This window comes from Coregonus lavaretus (assembly GCF_964263955.1).
Source record: "Coregonus lavaretus genome assembly, chromosome: 8".
NCBI lineage: Eukaryota > Metazoa > Chordata > Actinopteri > Salmoniformes > Salmonidae > Coregonus > Coregonus lavaretus.
Window position 1 is genome coordinate 12,706,149 of NC_139995.1, and position 12,550 is coordinate 12,718,698.

The window sequence follows — 12,550 nt, forward strand, 5'->3', positions numbered from 1 at the left end:
ACCTGACAGATCAATCTGGAGTATACTGTCAGTATTTTAATCCTATACAGTGGGAGTTTGCTGTTTGTCTCAGTGCTTTGCCCTCCTGCCCATCCATCACCTCAGGCCAACCCCTGGCCTGGCCTGGAACAGCCAACCAAACTATGCTGGAGCTGGACACAGACAGACAGCCAGGGATGGAAACCAACATCAACTCTAATCAATGTGGCTGTCATGATTATGTCCAGTGTGCTTTAATCTGCAACCAGGCAACAGGCAGCTCTTAAACAGAGCTGAAGTGACAGTGACAGGTAGAGGCAGGATGGAGGGATGGAGTTGTGAGGGTGTAGGGGAAGGGGGGCTGTTTGGCCTCACACACCCGGTGCTGTCGAAAACTTCAAACTGGCATGCTCTGAGTCCCTGGCCCTGGCTATGATCTGACACACAGCAGGGATTCACAAACCAAATGGCAGGTGAACACTTAATACAACACAGCAATGCTATTTGCCACTTGGCTGCGGTCCTTGTAGTTGAAGAGAATTTATTCTCTGTGGTAACTCACTAAGATAAATAGGGGTTAGATAATGCTTTAACCTCAATGGCCTGAAACAAAGGAGCAAACAATTCTATTAAGCTTGGGGGGTAGAGGGACAACTAAGATCTATAGTAGACCAAAGCTTGCAAGAACACAATATAGGACTGGTTACATTGGATTTCGCAATACAAGACATGGAGAAGGTTCTAACAAAGATGTAAGATATGTGGGGCTTTAATATTTGAAATGAGAATATGCCGCATTCTATAGAATGTGCACCAGGGACAATAAAATGTCTTTATCCTGACTGGTTGCATTAATTGAGATGTTGCAAGTGTATTGGGAGCAGAAAATACTATTTGAACCTTTCATATTAAACAAATATATGCTTCCCTAATATGATTGTCCTTAGGTTGAATAAAATATCCCAGAATAAAGCAGGATTCTCTAGGCAAATAAATAGTAAATTAATCACGTGTAACTGGCCTTAGGCTAACCCCCTGGTGGGAGAACAGCTGTATGGAAAACCTGTAGGGCCTCTCTATCGTATGAAAGAGGAAGAAAACAGAACATGTACTCACCATGGTCGTCTGCGTACATCATACAGGTCAATCTTATTGGGTGCTCTCCATGGAGTGGCTTGAAAAAGGAGGAATAGAAAACATCATTTTGCAACTTGATCTCTTTTACCTCTATGTCCATACAATATGTATAGTCAAAGTTGATAATATCCTTATTAATAATGGTATAGGAATTACCTGGGTAGTATCTTGTGACCCCTGTGGCGCTGCCGAACACCTGCCAGCGCAGAGAGCTGTCCTCCCGGCGGTTATCAATAAACACCCTCTCCAGAGCCTGAGTCCAGTTCAACTCATTCAGGATGACTGGGGCTGCAGGGCAGGAGGAGAGGGTAGGGGAGGGGATGCGAGGAGACAGTATCAGCACAGCCACGGAGGTACAGTACAGCACAATCTACATGGTAATGACCACTCTATCATTGGGGGTAGAATAGATCACATCCTTATTGGTCGTTCCATCAATTAGGTGTCTTTTGAATAGTGTATCTTGGTGAAGAAAAAAGAGCACATGTTCAACTTTATAAAAAAACATGTTTTCCCATCTCAAGAGGTTAAATAAAAAAATGAAGTGCCAAATAAGTAACAGGGTTGACCATAACAGGGTTGACCGTAACAGGATTGACGACTTCATCTTAAATCAGCCATCAATCCCCTTGTGACAGGGGGATTAGAAGCTTGTTGTGTGCAACAGGGAGGGCAATTGAATGCAAGATTCACAAGAAAAATGAAATTGTTAAAACATTTTTAGCCTGTCTATCTATGGGTAACATGGTTAACGTGTTATGCTCGACCCGCTCAGTTTTCCAAAAGACCAGAATATGGCCAAAAAGGGTAGAACCAACTCACCTGTTTTGACACTATGATTTGACTATTAAATGTTCAATGTTTCTTTAAAAATATATATTTAAAAAGGAATAGTTTCACAATATTAAAACAAGAGTTCAGTTCACGTAACAGGGTTGACCTTAAAATGAGGAATAGGGTTATTTATTACCTTAAAATGAATCACTAATCACATGAAATAAATAATAATCTTCGGAAATAACTTTGTCAAAGCAACAAAATAAATAGGGCTTTACAATGATGGTGAAAACTTTGGGTTAATTGGGTTAAAATCTTCCTAGAAGTAAAATCTTCCTAGAAGTAACAGAGATGCTTAGAGGAACATGTCAAAATGGTGACTTTTGGCACTTTAGCAAGTTTTCTTTTAAAATGTATTGAATTTTCTTAAAGGGCACATCAGATGATGTGGACTACAGGAAAAAAAAGAGGACTGAGAACACCCCCATTCTCATCGACGGGGCTGTAGTGGAACAGGTTGAGAGCTTCAAGTTCCTTGGTGTCCACATCACCAACAAACTATCATGGTCCAAACACACCAAGACAGCCATGAAGAGTGCACAACAAAGCTTATTCCCCCTCAGGAGACTGAAAAGATTTGGCATGGGTCCTCAGATCCTCAAAAAGTTCTACAGCTGCACCATCGAGAGCATCCTGACTGGTTGCATCACCGCCTTTTACGGCAACTGCTCGGCCTCTGACCGCAAGGCACTAGAGAGGGTAGTGCGTACGGCCCAGTACATCACTGCGGCCAAGCTTCCTGCAATCCAGGACCTCTATACCAGGTGGTGTCAGAGGAAGGCCCTCAAAATTATCAGACTCCAGCCACCCTAGTTATAGACTGTTCTCTCTGCTACCGCACGGCAAGCGGTACCGGAGCGCCAAGTCTAGGTCCAAAAGGCTTCTTAACAGCTTCTACCCCCAAGCCATAAGACTCCTGAACAGCTAATCATGGCTATCCGGACTATTTGCATTGCCCCCCCACCCCACCCCAACCCCCTCTTTTACACTGCTGCTACTCTATTTACAATTTATGCATAGTCACTTTAACTCTACCCACATGTACATATTACCTCAATTACCTCGACTAACCGGTGCCCCCGGTTAATTAATTTGTTTCTATTAATTTTTTTTTCTTCAACTGCATTGTTGGTTAAGGGCTTGTAAGCATTTCACTGTAATGTCTACACCTGCTGTATTCGGTGCATGTGGCAAATAAAATTTGATTTGATCATTTAATATAACAGGCTTTTAAAATTCAAAAATTCAAAAATGTCTACTTAAAATATCAAAGGGACGGAAAAAGGCACTCATTTCGTGGAATGACCCTTATACTGTGTGTCCAGGTCAAGATAATGTAAATGTAAAACAATACAATATCTCTTCCGGCTGAATAACCTTGTCCACTCTGACAGTGTGGTCTGACTCCATAAAAATGTATATATGCAGTCAGCTGTCCCAGATCCGGAGGTGGTCATCAGCAGTGTGTAGCAGAGATCACTGTAATCTGGATGATTTGTATACGGTGGAGAGCAGTGGAGGAATCACACCTGACATTGGTCGAGGTCATGTGTCACTGAATATGTGGAGGCAGCAGTTTGGACGATGCTGCATTTGAATAGAGGGAAAACAATGGTGCTATTTATACTGCTGCCATTTCCCCACAGAGATCATAAAAACAGCTTGACTGTCAGTACGTGCGTGTGTGTGTGTGTGTGTGTGTGTGTGTGTGCGTGTGTGTGTGAGTGTGTCTTCTGGGGTGTGATTGTTTGTGTTTGTGTGTGTGTGTGTGTGTGTGTGTGTGTGTGTGTGTGTGTGTGTGTGTGTGTAATTTAAGGTCACAGCTATATCTCACAGGTCAGTAGTACTTTATGAAAGGGATTTATGGGCTTTCAGGGAGGTACACTATATATACAAAAGTATGTGGACACCCCTTCAAATTAGTGGATTCGGCTATTTCAGCCACACCCGTTGCTGACAGGTGTTGAAAATCGAGCACACCGCCATGCAATCTCCATAGACAAACATTGGCAGTAGAATGCCCCGTATTGAAGAGCTCAGTGACTTTCAACGTGGCACTGTCATAGGATGTTCATCAAATTTCTGCCCTGTTAGGTCTGCCCCGGGTCAACTGTAAATGCTATTATTGTGAAGTGGAAACGTCTACGAGCAACAACAGCTCAGCGCAAAGTGGTAGGCCACACAAGCTCACAGAACGGGACCGCCAAGTGCTGAAGTGCGTAGCACGTAACAATCGTCGGTCCTCGGTTGCAACAACTCACTACCAAGTTCCAAACTGCCTCTGGAAGCAACGTCAGCACAAGAACTGTTCGTGGGGAGCTTCATGAAATGGGTTTCCACGGCCGAGCAGCTGCACACAAAGCATCGGCTGGAGTGGTGTAAAGCTTGCCGCCATTGGACTCTGGAACAGTGGAAACACGTTCTCTGGAGTGATGAATCACGCTTCACCATCTGTCAGTCCGACAGACGAATCTGGGTTTGGCGGAAGCCAAGAGAACGCTACCTGCCCGAATGCATATTGCCAAGAGTAAAGTTTGGTGGAGGAGGAATAATGGTATGGGGCTGTTTTTCATGGTTCAGGTTAGGCCCCTTAGTTCCAGTGAAGGGAAATCTTAACGCTACAGCATACAATGACATTCTAGACGATTCTGTGCTTCCAACTATGTGGCAACAGTTGGGGAAGGCCCTTTCCTGTTTCAGCATGACAATGCCCCCGTGCACAAAGCGAGGTCCATACAGAAATGGTTTGTCGAGATCGGTGTGGAAGAACTTGACTGGCCTGCACAGAGCCCTGACCTCAACCCCATCGAACACCTTTGGGATGAATTGGAACACCGACTGCGAGCCAGGCCTAATCGCCCAACATCACTGCCCAAACTCACTAATGCTCTTGTGGCTGAATGGAAGCAAGTCTGATTAATGTGGTATTTAGTTTCCTGACACAATAATAAGCCAGTTGATCAGAATATATAATGGGCTATCAGAGATTGCTGTCTGTTTAGACAGAAAAAAACAGATTTTGCAGTACACAAGCAAGTCCCTGCAGCAATGTTTCAACATCTAGTGGAAAGCCTTCGCAGAAGAGTTGAAGCTGTTATAGCAGCAAAGGGGGAACCAACTCCATATTAATGCCCATGATTTTGGAATGAGATGTTCGGCGAGCATTTGGCCATGTAGTGTATTCATCACCCATTCAACCAGAACTGGAAAATATGCTGAATGTTACGCATAGTGATATCAATATATTCCCCCACCTGCATGTCGCTCTCCCCCTCTCTCCCCTTCCATTAACATCATACATGCCCTGCTATTTCTCTCTCACCTTGCATCCTGTACATGCTCGAATGCCATCCACCCCGCCAACGCACCCTCCACCACCTTCCCCCACCCTTGAGCTGCTGCCACAGAGAACGGCTTTCAGTTCCTGTTTAATAGCTGAGCTGGAGTCAGAAGATGGGGCGCGCAATCAGAGGTTTAATGGGCGCCTGATTAAAGGAGAAACAGGACGAGACGCTGAGCTGAGGAGAACTTCACTGGCTTTTCTGATTTAATTACTCAGCCAACCACAGCCAGATAAGTCCCTGAACCTCCAAGTCCAGCTTTTCTCCCCTTCTCGTTTGAATTTCACACAAATAAACGATCATTATCCACTTTCCCCATGATTTTCAATTACTGCGCCGAGTCGCTGATGAGCTGTCAGGTTAGAGAGAGAGAGGAGAGAAGAGGCCCGACCTGCCCCCACCCCCACCCCCGCCCCCGCCCCGCCGGCCTCTAAACACCACTCTCATGCTTCATTTACTGTAGCACTAATTCAAACATTATTATTCACACTCTTTTGTTTAAAAATGAAACATTCCGTTGTTGAATTGCCCAGAAACTATTATAGTCAAAGTCAAAGTTTGATAGTTAAACTGAGGATGTTTTGTATAGAACCTCTTCAAAATTCAAACAAGCTAGCTGTTAGTGAAAGCCCTGCCGTCTCTTGCTTTGTACCACACAAACACACACATGCACGCAAGCACACGCATACATTACACACACGTGCAAATGCACACACAAACACCAGCAGTAACCAGTGACTGGAGGGTAGGAACATATGAGAGCCAAATTGCTCTTGTCACCAAGAGAGACCACCAAGCGGAAACAAGATGGCGTATTGAACACAAAGCGGTAAAATTCACCTCAAGATAAAAACATAATATTCAATATCAGGAAGTTAGACTAAATATTAACAATTCATATATTCGAGGGTAATAACATTCAATCTGGATAATAACACAAAACAAATTATAAGGCTAGAGAAATGCATCGACAAATATTACAACAACACGCAACACCCAAACATGACAGAGGGTAAACGAGGAGAATCAATCTCCAAGAGAAAACTAGACTCCTCGACTGATACAGATGATTTATGCTTTTCACCACTCGGACTGGTAAGTGTGGAAAGCGACCTGTTAAAGTCGATAAATGACAAACTGGGCATACTGGAGTTGGTCAGTAATGATGTAAAAGAGTTGAAGGCGAGTCTGGAAATGAGTGACGGAAAAGTTGCGATAATGGAGAGCGATACAAAAAAACTAAAAGGGACAATCACTAGGATGGAAACGGACGTTAAGGAACTTAAAAAGGAGAACAACTTTCTGAAAGAAGCCTTACTAGATACAGTGAGGTAAAAAAGTATTTGATCCCCTGCTGATTTTGTACGTTTGCCCACTGACAAAGAAATGATCAGTCTACAATTTTAATGGCAGTTTTATTTGAACAGTGAGAGACAGAATAACAACAACAAAATCCAGAAAAACGCATGTCAAAAATGTTATAAATTGATTTGCATTTTAATGAGGGAAATAAGTATTTCACCCCCTCTCAATCAGAAAGACTTCTGGCTCCCAGGTGTCTTTTATACAGGTAACGAGCTGAGATTAGGAGCACACTCTTTAAGGGAGTGCTCCTAATCTCAGTTTGTTACCTGTATAAAAGACACCTGTCCACAGAAGCAATCAATCAATCAGATTCCAAACTCTCCACCATGGCCAAGACCAAAGAGCTCTCCAAGGATGTCAGGGACAAGATTGAAGACCTACACAAGGCTGGAATGGGCTACAAGACCATCGCCAAGCAGCTTGGTGAGAAGGTGACAACAGTTGGTGCGATTATTCGCAAATGGAAGAAACACAAAAGAACTGTCAATCTCCGTCAGCCTGGGGCTCCATGCAAGATCTCACCTTGTGGAGTTGCAATGATCATGAGAACGGTGAGGTCAGCCCAGAACTACACGGGAGGATCTTGTCAATGATCTCAAGGCAGCTGGGACCATAGTCACCAAGAAAACAATTGGTAACACACTACGCCGTGAAGGACTGAAATCCTGCAGCGCCCGCAAGGTCCCCCTGCTCAAGAAAGCACATATACATGCCCGTCTGAAGTTTTCCAATGAACATCTGAATGATTCAGAGGTGAACTGGGTGAAAGTGTTGTGGTCAGATGAGACCAAAATGGAGCTCTTTGGCATCAACTCAACTCGCCGTGTTTGGAGGAAGAGGAATGCTGCCTATGACCCCAAGAACACCATCCCCACCGTCAAACATGGAGGAGGAAACATTATGCTTTGGGGGTGTTTTTCTGCTAAGGGGACAGGACAACCTCACTGCATCAAAGGGACGATGGACGGGGCCATGTACCGTCAAATCTTGGGTGAGAACCTCCTTCCCTCAGCCAGGGCATTGAAAATGGGTCGTAGATGGGTATTCCAGCATGACAATGACCCAAAACACACGGCCAAGGCAACAAAGGAGTGGCTCAAGAAGAAGCACATTAAGGTCCTGGAGTGGCCTAGACATTTTTTGTTGTTATACTGTCTCTCACTGTTCAAATAAACCTACCATTAAAATTATAGACTGATAATTTATTGGGGGGGGGGGGGGGAATATACTTCTCCCATGGGCAAAGAAACTCAAAAGGGGTGATGATATTAATTAATAGTAATTTCAATCCGAATGTGCAAATTGTCCAAATAGATACGCAAGGTAGATGGATTATTTTAAATATGTTATTGGACCATAAACAGATATGGCTCATTAACCTTTACGGACCAAATAATGATGATCCACACTTTTTTGACAATATATATAATAAATGATCAACCCTGCAAGCAATTCAAGACAATATATTATTATGGTGGGGGATTATAATACTGTTTTAAATAGCTCAATGGACCGTAAAGCAAATCATACCACAAACAATCACCCTCATGCTCTTAAGGAAATCGTGAATGTCATGGATACATTAGAACTAGTAGATATATGGAGGCTTAAATATCCTGATCTAGTGAGATATACATGGCGGAGACTCAATCAAGCTAGTCGTCTTGACTTCTTTCTTATGTCATTCTCGTTGGCACCAAAAGTTTAAAAAGTGTTGATAGGGGACAGAATGCGGTCGGACCATCATATAATTGGCATATACATTACTCTTACTGAATTTCCACGTGGGCGAGGATATTGGAAATGTAATCAAAGCCTATTGGATGATTATTTATTTTTAACTAGGACAAAGGAATTTATAGCTGATTTTTTCCGACATAACATAGGTACAGCAAATCCCCTTATTGTATGGGACGCCTTTAATGTGCCTTTAGAGGCCATGCAATTCAGTACTCATCTCGAAAACAAAAGCAATTTAGGTCAAAAGAGTTTATACTAACAAAGGAAATAGAAGGTCTAACAGAACAGATAGATGGCAATAAAAACTGTAACATAGAGGCTCAGAATAAATTAGAGTAAAACAAAAATAAATGGAGAAACTTATTCAAGAAAGATCAAGTGTAATATATTATAAAAATAAAGCAAACTGGATGGAATATGGAGAAAAATGCACCAAATTATTTTTTAATCTTCAACATAGGAATGCTACCAAAAATAATTGAATGAAACTGGTTACAATTGACGGAGTCACCCAATGATATTTTGAAGGAGGAAACAAAGTACTTTAAGCATATGTTTTTGTTTCAGTCGCCTCCATCTCCTCTAACTGAAGCTAAATGTAGAGATTTTGTTCTATTGATAATGTAAAATTAACAGCCATACAGAAAGACTCATGTGAAGGTGAAATTACAGAGGAGGAACTTCTGGATGCAATTAAAGACATTAAGTCCGGGGAAACTCCAGGGTTGGATGGCATACCTGTCGAGGTATACCAAACCTTTTTTGATATACTAAGAGGACCATTATTAGCATGTTTTAACCACTCCTATGTAAATGCTAGATTATCAGACACTCAAGAAGAAGGTCTGATTTCATTATTACTGAAACAGGATACAAGTGGAAAATATAAAGATCCAGTCCATTTAAAAAATTGGAGGCCCCTTACACTTCAGTGTTGTGATGCAAAAATTCTAGCAAAATGTATAGCGCATAGAATTAAAAAGGTATTGTCGGACATTATCAATTCTAATCAGACAGGTTTTTTACATGGAAGATACATTGGATATAATATAAGGCAAGTACTGGAAACAATAGAACACTATGGAAAATCTGGGAAACCAGGCCTGCTATTCATGGCAGACTTCGAAAAGGCATTTGATAAAGTACGACTGGGGGTTTATACAGTGGGGAGAACAAGTATTTGATACACTGCCGATTTTGCAGGTTTTCCTACTTACAAAGCATGTAGAGGTCTGTAATTTTTATCATTGGTACACTTCAACTGTGAGAGACAAAAATCCAGAAAATCACATTGTATGATTTTGAAGTAATTCATTTGCATTTTATTGCATGACATAAGTATTTGATACACCAGAAAAGCAGAATTTAATATTTGGTACAGAAACCTTTTTTTGCAATTACAGAGATCATACGTTTCCTGTAGGTCTTGACCAGGTTTGCACACACTGCAGCAGGGATTTTGGCCCACTCCTCCATACAGACCTTCTCCAGATCCTTCAGGTTTCGGGGCTGTCGCTGGGCAATACGGACTTTCAGCTCCCTCCAAAGATATTCTATTGGGTTCAGGTCTGGAGACTGGCTTGGCCACTCCAGGACATTGAGATGCTTCTTACGGAGCCACTCCTTAGTTGCCCTGGCTGTGTGTTTTGGGTCGTTGTCATGCTGGAAGACCCAGCCACGACCCATCTTCAATGCTCTTACTGAGGGAAGGAGGTTGTTGGCCAAGATCTCGCGATACATGGCCCCATCCATCCTCCCCTCAATACGGTGCAGTCGTCCTGTCCCCTTTGCAGAAAAGCATCCCCAAAGAATGATGTTTCCACCTCCATGCTTCACAGTTGGGATGGTGTTCTTGGGGTTGTACTCATCCTTCTTCTTCCTCCAAACACGGCAAGTGGAGTTTAGACCAAAAAGCTCTATTTTTGGCTTATCAGACCACATGACCTTCTCCCATTCCTCCTCTGGATCATCCAGATGGTCATTGGCAAACTTCAGACGGGCCTGGACATGCACTGGCTTGAGCAGGGGGACCTTGCGTGCGCTGCAGGATTTTAATCCATGACGGCGTAGTGTGTTACTAATGGTTTTCTTTGAGACTGTGGTCCCAGCTCTCTTCAGGTCATTGACCAGGTCCTGCCGTGTAGTTCTGGGCTGATCCCTCACCTTCCTCATGATCATTAATGCCCCACGAGGTGAGATCTTCCATGGAGCCCCAGACCGAGGGTGATTGACCGTCATCTTGAACTTCTTCCATTTTCTAATAATTGCGCCAACAGTTGTTGCCTTCTCACCAAGCTGCTTGCCTATTGTCCTGTAGCCCATCCCAGCCTTGTGCAGGTCTACAATTTTATCCCTGATTTCCTTACACAGCTCTCTGGTCTTGGCCATTGTGGAGAGGTTGGAGTCTGTTTGATTGAGTGTGTGGACAGGTGTCTTTTATACAGGTAACGAGTTCAAACAGGTGCAGTTAATACAGGTAGTGAGTGGAAAACAGGAGTAATTAGTAATTAATTTGCATTTTATTGCATGACATAAGTATTTGATCACCTACCAACCAGTAAGAATTCCGGCTCTCACAGACCTGTTAGTTTTTCTTTAAGAAGCACTCCTGTTCTCCACTCATTACCTGTATTAACTGCACCTGTTTGAACTCGTTACCTGTATAAAAGACACCTGTCCACACACTCAATCAAACAGACTCCAACCTCTCCATAATGGCCAAGACCAGAGAGCTGTGTAAGGAAATCAGGGATAAAATTGTAGACCTGCACAAAACTGTTGTCACCTTCTCATCAAGCTGCTTGGCGATGGTCTTGTAGCCCATTCCAGCCTTGTGTAGGTCTACAATCTTGTCCCTGACATCCTTGGAGAGCTCTTTGGTCTTGGCCATGGTGGAGAGTTTGGAATCTGATTGATTGATTGCTTCTGTGGACAGGTGTCTTTTATACAGGTAACAAACTGAGATTAGGAGCACTCCCTTTAAGAGTGTGCTCCTAATCTCAGCTCGTTACCTGTATAAAAGACACCTGGGAGCCAGAAATCTTTCTGATTGAGAGGGGGTGAAATACTTATTTCCCTCATTAAAATGCAAATCAATTCATAACATTTTTGACATGCGTTTTTCTGGATTTTGTTGTTGTTATTCTGTCTCTCACTGTTCAAATAAAACTGCCATTAAAATTATAGACTGATAATTTCTTTGTCAGTGGGCAAACGTACAAAATGCGTACAAATACTTTTTTCCCTCACTGTATATATATATATAAACATGGGGGATTGGAAGTGATGCAGACAATTACATTGATGGAAGTTACAATCTATCTGCAATATTAAACTGATCTACCCCCTAAAAGAAAAAGAAAAAAAATGAAAAGAGGAGCTCCTCAACATGATTTCCACTAAATTCATAGATATAATCACAAAAAAGAAGAATGAAAGGAGAAGAGCAGGATGGAGAGAATGTTACAGATTAATAGAGGAACAAACAGAGAGAGAGAGAGAGAGAGAGAGCGAGAGAGAGAGAGAGAGAGAGAGAAAGAGAGAGAGAGAGAGAGAGAGAGAGAGAGAGAGAGAGAGAACCAGTGAAGAACAAACACCATTGTAAATACAACCCATATTTATGTTTATTTATTTTCCCATTTGTACTTTAACTATTTGCACAATGTACAACACTGTATATATACATAATATGACATTTGAAATGTCTTTATTATTTAGGAACTTCTGAGTGTAATGTTTACTGTTAATATTTATTGTTTATTTCACTTTTGTTTACTATCTACATTCTCTTCCTCTGTTTCCGCTGCTAAAGCCACTTTCTACCACTCTAAATTTCAAGGCTCTGCCTCTAACCCTAGGAAGCTCTTTGCCACCTTCTCCTCCCTGCTGAATCCTCCTCCTCCTCCTCCCCCTCCCTCCTCCCTCTCTGTGGATGACTTCGTCAACCATTTTGAAAAGAAGGTTGACGACATCTGATCCTCATTTATTAAGTCAAATGACACCGCTGGTCCTGCTCACACTGCCCTACCCTATGCTTTGACTTCTTTCTCCCCTCTCACTCCAGATGAAATCTTGTGACTTGTGACGGCCGGCCGCCCAACAACCTGTCCGCTTGACCCTATCCGCTCCTCTCTTCTCCAGACCATTTCCGG

The 12,550-nt window shown here is 42.6% G+C and overlaps 1 protein-coding gene across 1 annotated transcript in view; it reads right to left on the reverse strand.

Moving 5' to 3' along the window:
* Positions 1–12,550, reverse strand: part of LOC311133430 (voltage-dependent calcium channel subunit alpha-2/delta-2-like) — a gene marked incomplete at its 5' end in the record, with an annotated part of 89,692 nt that overhangs the window by 52,825 nt on the left and 24,317 nt on the right. Inside the window, 2 exons of the mRNA XM_084166922.1 lie at positions 1,096–1,153; positions 1,273–1,404. Of these exons, the coding sequence (XP_084023048.1) occupies positions 1,096–1,153; positions 1,273–1,404 (190 nt within the window). The remainder of the gene's footprint in view (positions 1–1,095; positions 1,154–1,272; positions 1,405–12,550) is intronic.